This window comes from Saccopteryx leptura, chromosome 1, assembly GCF_036850995.1.
Source record: "Saccopteryx leptura isolate mSacLep1 chromosome 1, mSacLep1_pri_phased_curated, whole genome shotgun sequence".
Taxonomy (NCBI): Eukaryota; Metazoa; Chordata; class Mammalia; order Chiroptera; family Emballonuridae; genus Saccopteryx; species Saccopteryx leptura.
In genome coordinates, this window is record NC_089503.1 from 199154317 (window position 1) to 199167290 (window position 12974).

Genomic DNA, 12974 nt, shown 5'->3' on the forward strand with positions numbered 1-12974 from the left:
GAAGTTTATGTTTGAAATTCTCCACTGAGCAATACCCCCCCCGTAACTGTGCACGACCTCCCTAGCCAATGACTAACAGCCACATCAGCTTCTGTATGATGCTTGCTCATCCTAGACAGCCACCCTATAAAAAGCAGCCATTTTAGAAGCTCGGAGCTGCAGTCCCTGTGCAGGTTTGGGGGGCTGCAGTCCCTGCGCAGTTTGTTGGCTGTGCAGGTTTGGTTGGCTGCAGTGCTCCAGTCTCTTCGGAGGCGTGGGTTGCCTGCAGTCCCTGCGCAGGTTTGGGGGGCTGCAGTGCTCCAGTCTCTTCGGAGTTTGGGGGGCTGCAGTGTTCCCCTGTGTGGGTTACCTGCAGTCCCTGCGCAGGTTTGGGGGGCTGCAGTACTCCAGTCTCTTCGGAGGCGTGGGTTGCCTGCAGTCCCTGCGCAGGTTTGGGGGGCTGCAGTGCTCCCTTGCATGGGTTGCCTGCAGTCCCTGTGCAGGTCTGCAATAAAACTTATAAAATTCACTTTGGGTCTGCTGTGGCCTTTCTCGCTAGGATGTAACAAAAAGGACTATAACAGGATTTTTAAAAATGAAATGAGAACACTTTCAAAGCTTTGCTTCTGTGTCCGAAGAGTGATACATTGTGAAAATTACACCTTTTAGGGTATGCTTCCTCCAAAAATAATTTTAAGAAGTACTCAAATTTTATTGTTTCTAAGTATCCAATTTGTCTTAGAATATACAGCACTCCCTCACAGATGCATTTCTGGAAGTCACCGGGCCTCTGCTGGTTATCCCGATGTTTACATTGAAAGTCTACACAATGTCAAAGTTTCAGAGTCTTGGAAACAAAATTCCAATTCTGTCGTATGTCATCCTGTACTGATTTGTAATTGGAATGTTATTCCATGTCCATAGCACATGAAAAACTCTTTGAAGATGAAAAACATCTTACTGCTATGGAAGTAAATTTTAGTTCTCATTTCTAAATGTTCCAAAGTCAAGTTATGCTTTGTATGCTAAGAAAAAAAAAGAGGCAGAAAAGACTATAATCAGGACAGATATTTTATCTGTTACTATCCCAGTTAGAAGAGGGAACTACACACAATAATTAAAACCTCTAAGTAGGCTAATTTAATTGAAAGCTTGGAAAATCATGTAAATCATACCAGAGCATCTTAAAGTTCAGTTAATAATTATTTTAAGGTAACGCCTTTAAAATCCCATGTGATGGGATGTCCTGAAAAGCCCAATGTTCTAGGAGAAATGAAAAACAATTCCTCTTGTCCCCAGGGCTTCCGCAGTCCACGGATTAGGTACATTCAGTAGATTTATCAAATACGCTCTCCAATCTACACGTTCTAAACTACTTTTAAACTCAGTCTGTGACCTTAAAAAGTACCAAGGTTCACATTCAAAATACTGAAAATTCAAACAAATCTTTTTGCACGTCCACAAGCTTAACTTGATGTCAACAAATAACCCAGCAACCGCCAAGCACTCCCGGGACTGACCGAGAATGCACGCAGACAAATGTTGCATTTCCTACAGGAAAACAAACAGTACTTTCACATATCACTCTGTGGCAGCTGTATGTTGCAGGGACAGGGGAAGGGGGGGGGGGTGTAGCTCATTCATAGCACTGAATGATTTCTTGGTAGTTGCTAAATCTCCCAAAGGTTGACCTTTTAAAACTTCAAATAACATGAAGAGAAAGCAGCATGCCTGTCCTAAAAATGAAATACGTGCAGAGAATTCTTGCTAGGTCGTCTTTTGACTATTGGGTAGATGGTACACAGCAGGTATAAATGAACGTAGAAACAACTCAGTTCCCTCTCTCCCCTTCTCTGCTGCGCAGAGTTCCCATGCCAGGAGCTGCACCTCTATGAGCTGAGAGAAACTGGGGTGGGGGCGGGGGTGAGGGGTGGGGGGCAGACAGAAGATGCCCACTCCAGACCTGATGTAACGTTTCCACCAATGAAACTGCCCTCTGAGACAAACACATCTACACTTGGACTCCAATTCCTTTTTTCCCCGAAAGGGAAATTATTTGGGTGGGATATGATTTTTGCTTTAAGGCGGGCTCTCTCCCATTATTTACCGTGTTTTAGTCTTAAGCGCTCCTGCATTTAAGGAATCCTGAGATACTTTTCCATGATACATAATAAAGGCACTCAGTTAAGTCATCAAAACCGATCAAAATGACAAACTATCTGCCTTCAAGTGCATGGGCAGCTCAAGCACGAGGTGAGACAGATGAAGATTCCAGCACATGTACGGGGCCTGCGGAGCAGGACTGTGCCAGGGAGCCTGCGGGAACCGAGATGACGGATTCCCAGGTTCCTTCCTAGGTGGCCTTGACCCACGTTGCCCCAAAACTGCCTCTGATGTAAAGAAAACCAGGTTTCAGAATCTAAGAACAGGATTTAAGGATCTCAGAGCAGTGTTTTCTCCCGGGCAGAGCCCTTGATTAACCTAATGCAGAATCTGTAAGCACGACCACTATTCCTTTCCCGTCTTGTGCAGTGGCCCTCTTTGGACTGGCTAGTGGAGGGGGGAAGACAGGTCGTGAACAAAATGATGCAAGCAAGACCAAATAGGTCAACCACCTAAAAATTCCAAAGCCCTAGAGTCCTCCCAATTCTACAACTTTTTTTTTTCTTTTGGAGAAGAGCAAAGAGTTTAGGGGGACCTGGGGTACACTTTCTTGGATAACTCCACGTTTGCAACTGGGCTGGGACAGGTTCGGACGGGCGCCCCCTGGTGGTCAGGTTGACTGTGTCTTGGTACCAGCGTCCCTTCCTCCCTTGGCTGGCCCATGGGCTCTCTATTTATTAAGCTGTCGCTAGAATCAGGACACATCCTACTTTGCTCCTGCAGCTCTTCCTCCCATCCACCACAGGGGTTTTATCTTAAAAGCCTAAGCACTCGATGCCTGCAAAGGCGATCACGCCTGCTGGCCTGGAAACCTTCCTCATCACTTCTTAGCTGAACTGATCCAGTCATTAAAAAAGCAGCATTCGTGTTCTTGAGTCAATTAGCATTCAGGGTGAAACTGCTATGAGCCTTAAGTCGGAAGCCTTTTCCTCCTTTATTATTATTATTTTTCATCCAAAAGGACATGGTACACCAACCTCAGAGGAAACGGATGTAAAAGAAATAAAAGCAGTACCCGGCTGCAGGGTGCGATCCAGTAGCCGATGGCGAGGAACGGAAGGCCCAAGGCCACCACCAGCACAACCAGACACTTGATGGCGATGGTCTGTTCCCGCAGCCCCGACAGGTTCTCGTACCAGATGGTCAGCAGCTGCTGCTGGCAGTTGGGGTGAGCCACAAACTGGTGGGACAGATAGAGAGAGAGAGAGAGAGAGAGAGAGGCGGGTTACCAGGCTGTCATCCACAGCTCAGCTCCACTGCTGAATGTTTAAGTATAACGTCCTAAAGATATTAATGTGCACATTCCCAGAATGTAGGCACTAGAAGGTCCTGGCCACATACTCAGTCACCTCCCTTCTATGTCTCCAGATTGCTTCAGAGCTAATTAATAGAAGAGCTAAGTGGAAACAAGAGGGTAGAACTGATGCTGTCCTGACCATGGCTCTGGCTGTTGGGAACTCTCTGTTAATGTACAGGCTTCTTTCTGGAATCTGGGTGGCATACGCTTTCCTTTGTGGATGTGTGCCCCTACCATGCGGTTTGCCAGCTTCCTTGCATTCAGTTCAAGTGGGAAAGAAAAACATTATTTGGTTTATTGTAGACTATACCTATTGTAGGCTAAAAGTGAAATGTGTTAAGCTTCAGTAGCAACTACTAGACGTTTGTGAAGATATACACATGATGCAGCCTGTGGGTCTGCAGGCAGGACCGCGGCAAATATGCAGAAGATCCAGCAAAAGCCCATGAACCTGCAGGTGTCAGGCTTCGGGCACGGCTTCCAGAAGCTGGGGTCACATGTCACTTCCTTTCTATAGTAGCAAGCTATCCTCTTTAAATTTATTTATTTATTTATTCATTTTAGAGAGGAGAGGGAGAGACAGAGAGAGAGAGAGAGAGGAGAGGCAGAGAGAGAGAGAAGGGGGGGAGGAGCTGGAAGCATCAACTCCCATATGTGCCTTGACCAGGCAAGCCCAGGGTTTCGAACTGGCAACCTCAGCATTTCCAGGTCGACGCTTTATCCACTGCGCCACCACAGGTCAGGCTGCAAGCTATCCTCTTTTTATTGCTTCCTCTATCACAGGCAAAAAACAAAAACAACAACAACAAAAAATCCCCACAAACATTTATCTCCCATAGTGCTTTTATAACTAGAATTCTAATCAGAAATCATGAGCAAATTATACTTACGTCATCCCTGCCATCATGTTTTCTTCTGCCACCTGGTTTTGCTAACACATCTGCCTGCATCTGTTGAGAAGAGCTGGGACTTCTCTAAGTCCCTGTCCCTCATCAGGGAGCAGAATGGCCACGTCATCAGGCCCTTGTAAAGGTCCCCACACAGAATGGTACCCATTTGTAGCTTGGATCTGCCTCTCTTTGAATGGCCAGGTGCCGTTGGTCCAAGCCTGGGAATCACTCAGGCCATTCACAAATCAACTCTAATTGCATATATATATATATATATATATATATATATATATATATATATATTTTTTTTTTTTTTTTTACAAAAAAGAGTGTTTAGCAATATGGAAGTCAAAGTATCACTGTCTTCTAAAACAAACAAAATCAAATGAACAAACAAACCAGAATGTACGATTCACAGAGAACCTGTTAGGAAGTACCTGTGAGAGGTTTCTGTGAACTCGGAGAGGCAAAGGGAGCAGCTGCAGCCCCCAGGAGGCAGAGGGTCATCCTGAATCAAGTCCTAGTCACCGATCCTAATGCTCTGTAGTGACTCTCGGCAACTCAGCAAGTTATTTGGCTATTTATCAAGAGCACGCCTACAGGGCCACGAAGAGGTTTCCATTTATTGGTGTATAGTTTCCCATCAGCTCCTTTAATTAAAAGAAATAAAACATAAAACCTCATCCCCCAGGGTAGGTAGTGGAGGCACCGCTCCCCGGAGCCCCCACTCCTGCCCCTGGCATGCCAGTCCTCTGAAGTCCACGATGACCACTCTGGTGACAGCCATGGTGCCTCTGAGCAGAGAAGTCGAGGGCCTGTTGACAGATGTGGTTGAGGATGAGTCTACAAATACTGGATCTGAAATACTTAACTGACTTGTTTCAATAATACAAACAGGTAGGGTTTGGGAAAGTTAAAAGTACAAGAAAGACGATGCTCTCTTTTCTTGCTTGATGAGTTCAATGTGAAAAAGAGTATTTGATCTTGTAAAGCTCCTTTCAATTCAGTGATAAAAATCGCTGGCCCTGAGGGTCACGGGTCCTTACCAGCCACAAAGTGTATATGAGATCTCCCTTCCAAGCGCAAGATTTTGTCACTCCAAAGTTCTAATTTTTGGAAAACAGTACGTCATGTTCAATGCAGTCATTATTTGAATTCATGGTGCAGGGTGTGGGTAGGATCAAGGTGAAAGACTTCCAGGGGTCTCTGCAACAGGTCCTAGGATTCTTGAGAATTCCAAATTTCCACTGGACCGTTTCCTTTCTGTTTCACCCCTCATCCAATATGAAAAATCTTCATCCCGCCTGCAGTTCCTATATGTGTCATTCATTCATTCATTCTTTCATTTGGGCCTTCACTCACTCTTAACAATGCCATAAGCCCCTCTTCTGAGCTCAAGGCTTTGGTACAAGAAGATGAAAACCAAAGCACCAGCATTGCCGTAGGTAATGGGCCGTCCCCGGTTATGGGCACACGCTAAGCTATCAACACCTGTGGCAAAAAGCAATGAGAATGGAGACCTGGACTGCTATCCTTGCCAGCATAAATCATCGGCATTTAACACAGTTTCAGTTTGAATGTTGTTCCAAAAGTCTTGTTGGTATAGAGGGTCTGCGTCTGTGGGAAGTCGATGGATGCGAATGAAAGGCAGGCCTGTGATGGCAGCCAGGCTCGGCTTGGGGTGGTGAGTGGTGCACCCCAGGAGATCCACTGCCAGAGGAGGCAAGGTCATCAGATCAGGTGTCTACCTCGGAAGTCAACGTGCCTTTGATTTTATAGGCTGAGACCAAGGGGGGTTTGAGCAAGACAGGAAAGGCCTACGGAGTCAACAGACAGGTGGATGTGTCTGTGTGGAACTGGCAGACACATCCCCCTGTGGTGAGTGCCCAGCCTTCCTCTTGCAGGTCTATTTTCTAGAAGATTGTTCCACAGCAAAACTGAACCCCATCATGGAGGGAACAGGAGAGCAGGAGGAAGAGCTCAGGAAACGTCCTTCTCTTTCTCAAGAGCCCCGTTTGCCAGACCCGATGGGTTTATGAAGACTGAGTGTCTCTGACCTTTGTCAAGGGCTTTCTTACCCGAGATGTAGCTGCTAGGACAGACAGGAGGACCTTTGGTCTTCTTATAGGTGCAGGGGGTCGTTATTCCTTCTCAAGTCACTGAAAAGCTAGAGGGATGGTCAGAACTGGAACTCAACCTTCTGGGGGGAGGCAAATAGTCCATTATTCTAACTGGAAGATAATTTGTGGTTTTGCTTGAAAAGTAAATTTTCTTGTATGCATTTAAAAAAAATCAAATTTCCTCTTCCATTCTCTTGTAGTAGAAGAATGTAGGTAACTCTACAGATGGTAATAGTATTTACTATCTTCCCAGTTGTATTTTTTTTCCCGAAAGACCCCTCAGAAATGATGAGTAATCTTCAACATTCCTGATAAAAAGCACATTATTATTTTCCACCAGTAGCATTTTAAAAAGATATATATTTATTTTTAGATTTTACCTATTCATTTTAGAGAGGAGAGACACAGAGAGAAAACAGAAGGTGGGGAGGAGCAGGAAGCATCAACCCCCATATGTGCCTTGACTGGGCAAGCCCAGGGTTTCGAGCCAGCGACCTCAGTGTTCTAGGTGGGGCAGCAGTAGCATTTAATTGCCCATTTCACCAACAGCATTGAGAATCGTAAGTTTTTATTCCTTAACAATTGAAGAGAGGCACAATGGTATTTGTATGGTCGTATGCATTTCTTTTATTACTAGAGCGCTTGAAAATTTTACACGTGTGTTGTTCACCATTTGAATTTTCTTGTCTGTGAATTACCTGTTTGAGCTCTTGGCTTGTTTTTCTATAGGGCTCCGGAATTTTTTTTTTTTATAAATTTGTTCGAGCCCTTTCGATATTAAGAATAGCAATGCATTATAAGTTATCATTGAGAAAAATATTTTCCCCAGTTCTCCCTACACTTTTGTGTTAATGAACCTTCTAACGTACAGAGGTTTTAAGTTTGTATGTGATCAACTTATACATATTTTTGCTTTGTTTCTTCTACTGCTTTTATATTGGGAAGTTCTTTCCCACATAACCGTTAAATTCGTGTTCAGCTCCCTTCTATGCAGATCTGCTCTATTTTCATTGTCCTGATGAACTGTCACTGAGTCTTCACGGCCTGGGAGAACTCTCGGTGTGATTCTTAGGGAAGACCTGAGCTCTGGGAGCTATGCTGTCCTGACCCAGAGAGAAAGAGGTCAGGAGACTCTGAGTCAGAGCTGGGGGGAGGCATGGGCAGATGGTAGGAGAGACTTTGTAAGTCTCCGATGGGATCTCACAGCCTACCATGACACAGAACTGGTTTCCTTGGAGAAATGATGGGCTGATTTGAATAAATTTGAGTTTATTGTTTTATTGAGGGGAAAATTCCATAAGAAAGTTATTTTGAAATCCCAATGGCTTTCATATAGCCACAATGTGTGTGTGAGGGGGGAGGCTTCATCCATCCGTAACATCCAAGGGGAGATTTTTCTTGGAGACTAGAAATGAGATGGGGGAGAAAAATGGCTACAGGAGGGGGTGGGGTGTGTTTCCTCTTTGCTGGAATGGAGAGGGGTAAGTGCTGAGTGAACAATAAAGGAAGCCTTTGAGAGGAAAAAAGAAAGAGGACTATTGGGCATTCCAGAACAGAGGTCTTATATACATCTATCAAGTGAACATTCCAAACCAAAGACTTTATCTGATACTCATTGCGTAGCTTAAAACAAACAAACCAGAAACACCTGCAGAATCTTAAATCTCCTTTCAGTTCCAAATATGTTCTTTTTGCTCTTATTTCCCGATAGCTGACTGACAGTAAGTTTATTATTAATGATGCCTCATACATTGTAATCTACATATCATTTATTTGAAATGAACAGGCAGGAGGACTGTCAGTCTACAAGACAGCTTGGTTAACAGACATGCATCTGTAGATGAGCTGTCCCTGCTAACATGACACTTTCAAAGCCATGATAAAGAAGCTATCACAACTGAAATCAATGCCTCCCTCTCAGGTACTCGATTGAAGAGACACGTATTACAAGACCTGTGAATAAATGTCCAGGTAGATGTGAAAAGAGCTTAAACATCAATCTTATTCAAAATTACCTTTTTTTCTCCCCTTCAATGTGGCAACACCTCTACTAGCTAGAATGCTCTGAGAAGAACTGGCAGTTGGGACAATTTCGTTATCTTGTAACTGACAGTGCCTTGAAAAGTTATTTCACTTCACTATGTGCTGAGGATTTCACACTTCAGGACCCTGTTAAGCAGAGTGGAGATCTGTCATTGATGGCTGGTTACAATCTTGTGAACAATTCACGTGGGAGTTGAAGTGTGTGTGTGTGTGTGTGTGTGTGTGTGTGTGTGTAGGGAGAGAGGGAGAGATTCCCCCTCCTCACTTGCCACATTGTAGTAGAAGAGTGTGTGAGTGTGTGTGTGATTGTGTATGCATGAGTGTGTGTGAGTGTATGAGTGTGAGTGTGTGTGAGTGTATGTGAGTGAGTGTGTGAGTGTGTGAGACTGTGTATGTGTGAATGTGTGTGAGTGTGAGACTGTATGTGTGAATGTGTGTGTGTGTGTGAATGTGTATGTGTGTGAGTGTGTGTGAGTGTGAGTGTGTATGAGTGTGTGTGTGTGTGTAGGGAGAGAGGGAGAGATTCTCCCTCCTCACTTGCCACATTGTAGAAGAGTGTGTGAGTGTGTGTGTGATTGTGTGTGTGAGTGTGTGTGAGTGTGTGAATGTGTGTGTGAGTGTATGTGAGTGAGTGTGTGAGTGTGTGAGTGTGAGTGTGTGAAAGTGTGAGTGTGTGAATGTGTATGTGTGAATGTGTATGTGAGTGTATGTGAGTGTGTGAGATTGTGTATGTGTGAGTGTGTATGAGTGTGAGTGTGTGAAAGTGTGAGTGTGTGAATGTGTATGTGTGTGAGTGTGAGTGTGTGAATGTGTGAGTGTGTGTGAATGTGTATGTGTGTGTGAGTGTGAGTGTGTGTGTGAGTGTGTGTGTGTGTGTGTGTGTGTGAGTGTGAGTGTGTGTGTGTGTATGTAGGGAGAGAGAGAGGGAGAGATCCCCCCTCCTCACTTGCCGCTCAGGTAAACACACTGGCCTAAGTCCCCCTGGAGAGAGGTGCGTGTGCAGGCCTTGACGTAGAAGGTTCGAAGGGTCATACCTATCAGGCAGGACTTGGGCCCAGCCATCTGCAGCAGAGGCAGAGCTGTTCAGTTCTGGCCAGTTCCGGAAGCAAAGTTTAGACATTCTTGTTCCTCCTCCTCGCCCAATGACTCTCGACCCTCACACTATCCCTTATAAAATTCCTTTCTACTTAGAATGACTAGAACCAGTGCGATGAACATGAAGCCTGTCTTTGATGACTGGGAACAGAACTTGTTTAAGAGTCATCATTCTGAGAACTGTCCTAATGTAGAAATGTTATTAGCTAATTCTTATTGAATGACCACCGTGTACTACACCTGGGCTGATTACTTTACATGCAGTACTTTATGTAATTCTGAAAACAACTGAACACATCGTTACTACTGTTGTCCACACTATACTAACAAGCAGACCGAGGCTCTGACTGGTTTGGTGGCTTGCCTGTGGTCACACAGGGACTTGAATCCTTGTAGGCTGGCTCTAGAGCCTTCCCTCACCACACTGCAGAAGATTGAGCTGTGCATAGCTCGACCAGTTCATGAAACCAGAGCTAGTCCTGACAACAGCTTCCTTCTTTGTGATTTACCAGGTTCTTTTAAAAGTAAAAAAAAAAGATTTTTTTTATTTATCTAACAGTTACACTGCATAACTACGACTTTTGTTATGGTGAAACATCCTAACCACAATTTTCGTGAATTATGTAAAAGCCCTGTACACATGGCAGATAGATATGCAGAACAGTTTACCTGCAGGAACCAGAGAAAAAAAGGAATCATCATTTTTATTTTTGGCAACTGTGTGACCAACTCCGTAGCTGGGTGACCTTAGACATGTCGTTTAAGCTTGGTGAACCTTAGTTTCCATAGAGAATAGAAACCTCATCATCTGTCTAATTGGTTTGATAGGCAAAATGGAGAATAACGTAGGTTTGGCACAGGCTTAACATGAGAATGTATGTTCCTTCCAAAATGTGCACAAATAACAGGTTTTATTATTTTTAATTGCACTGCAACAAGCAGTTTACACAATTCCTTGGCGTATCTTAAGCCACTGAAATTCCACCCAAACCCTGAGTTAGATAACGAAATAATACCGTCCTTTCAGAGAGGAAACTGAAACTTTAAAAGGTCACATGACTTATCCATGGTCTCACAACCATTCAAAAGTGGTTCAGAAAATTGATTGATATTTGACTCACAACTTGACCATGATATGCCCCTTCATCTCTTCGAAGAAAAAAAAAAAATTTCTCTTTTGCCAATAACCTCTATTCTTATTGTTGAAAAAAATAATGCCCTAGAATTATTGCATGGTGGATACTTATTCCAACCCGGTGCTGGAAGGAAGCAGGCCACTCACCTTTTTGACTTCGTACTTAATGGCCAGTTTGACGCGACTCAGAGAGGCCTTGTGCCTGTGCACCTCTGCGGCCTCTGCCGACTCCAGGTCTCCATTCAGAATCGCCTCCACCTCCTCCGAATCTCGGCAAAGGTCCAGCACGCCCACCACAAAGTCTTTGCATTGCATGGACAGCTTCCGGTAGTCATTCTGAGAAGGAGAGGTTCGGAGAGTTTAATGCAAAGAATTTACTTTAATTCCATGGAAAGTGTTTTGTTTTTCTTGGTTTGTTTATTGTTGTTTTGTGACAGAGACAGAGAGAGTCAGAGAGAGGGACAGATAGGGACAGACAGACAGGGAGAGAGATGAGAAGCATCAATTCTTCGTTGTAGCACCTTAGCTGTTCATTGATTGCTTTCTCATATGTGCCTTGACCAGGGGGTTCCAGCAGACTAAGTGACCCCTTGCTCAAGCCAGCGACCTTGGGCTCAAGCTGGTGAATCTGGGTCCTTCATGTTCCAGTTTGACACTTTATTCTCCTGGTCAGGCTCCATGGAAAGTGTTTAGTGGTTTTTTTGTTTGTTTGTTTGTTTTGTACATTAGAAAAAGTCATCCAGTCCTCTGGGTAAGTAGCTGCAGCCCCGATGTGAATGCCAGGCTTGCTGAGTTAGATACAGCTGGATGTCCCCCCCCCCATCCCCTTAGCCACGACCTTCTGCTACCTGCCCACCACGAGAGAGCTCTGAAAATGCTATGCACACAAGTCAAGGGCTTGTATTAAGAGATGTTGGCTCCACGCTAATGCTGAAAGGGCCAAGGCTCAGAAAGAGTTGTATTCTCGCATGCAGATACATGATAGTTTCCTTAAAGTCAACGCAAAAACCCTATGTCAGATGAAAAAAATTTTTGAGTTATTTTATTTTACTTATTTAAATTTTTTTTTATTTTAAAATGACAGTTGCTGTACAATGAAAAAAAAAACCAAATAGTGATTTTTCTAAAGGGGCGATCTGACATAGAAGATTGACCATATGTGAAAATTATGTGTCCACCATCCCTCGCCTTGAGGGAGACACGTCTCGCCTCCGATGCATCTCCCAGTGCGGACCTCCAACCAGCAGCATCAGCACACTCACCACGTGTCAGAAGGTCAGTGCTCGAACCCCACCCCCGATGTCCGGATGCCTTTCCCATACACGAGGATGTTTGGGAATGACCAGTCTGTGGGAAATGTAAAGAGATGGACGGGGTCAGCATAGAAAAGGGGTTATTGGTCCTTGTGTGTCTGCGGGGCCCATTTTCACATCCTACAAAACCCAAGGATGACAAGGGTCTGATTAGACGCCACTGAATTCTCAAGGGCTGACGAGTATTGATGCCCGAGAGAAAGACTGCAGGGCCACCAGAACTGAAACCTTGCTACAAACAAACTGTAAATCCTCCATTTTCCGTGTGAGTGTAGGGACGTAGTGCACGGACTGGGATAGGGAGGTCATGGGCAGCTCTTCCCTGCTCTTTGGTCCCTGTTGAGATGTCGACGACCATCTTACTTTTGGAAATCCCAGTTCCACTTCTATGGCTTTCACTAAAATGATAGACCATGAAGAAAGTTCACTAGCCCTATCCAGAGAGCTTGGTTGGTTAGGGCGTCATCCTGATACACAAAAGGTTGTAGGTTCGATGCCCAGTCAGGGCACATACAGAAATGGGTTGATGTTTCTTGTGCTCTCTCTCTCTCTCTCTCTCTCGCTCTCTCAAATCAATAAATAAAAATTTTTAAAAAAGAAAGTTAACCAGATGATAATCAAATTTGGTACACTTGAAGAAAAAGGAATTCCTCATTTTGACATATCCTGGGACACTGTATGTGTCTAATAAATTACGGAATAATATTTTGCACACTAGAACTTCCAAATTCTGGGCTTCCAAAAACCGTGTTTGGTTTTTTCTTTTTAAAAAAATAAAAGACAGGAAGAATTCCATTTATTTTTTTTCCCCCTGTTAATAATTAAGTTATGTGATGTGATGGCCAAAAAGCACATCATCAGCTAAAATAAACAAGAAGAGGAGAGACTGTGTAAAGGCCACACAGACTAGAACAGTTTCCATTTCAGATATCAAAAACT

The 12974-nt window shown here is 44.2% G+C and overlaps 1 protein-coding gene across 2 annotated transcripts in view; it reads right to left on the reverse strand.

Moving 5' to 3' along the window:
• Positions 1-12974, reverse strand: part of TRPC3 (transient receptor potential cation channel subfamily C member 3) — a 57922-nt gene that overhangs the window by 21731 nt on the left and 23217 nt on the right. For both annotated transcript variants that reach the window (XM_066384638.1, XM_066384646.1), the window contains exons 3-4: positions 10870-11058; positions 3158-3322 (exon numbers count right to left, since the gene is read on the reverse strand). In XM_066384638.1, the coding sequence (XP_066240735.1) occupies positions 3158-3322; positions 10870-11058 (354 nt within the window). The remainder of the gene's footprint in view (positions 1-3157; positions 3323-10869; positions 11059-12974) is intronic.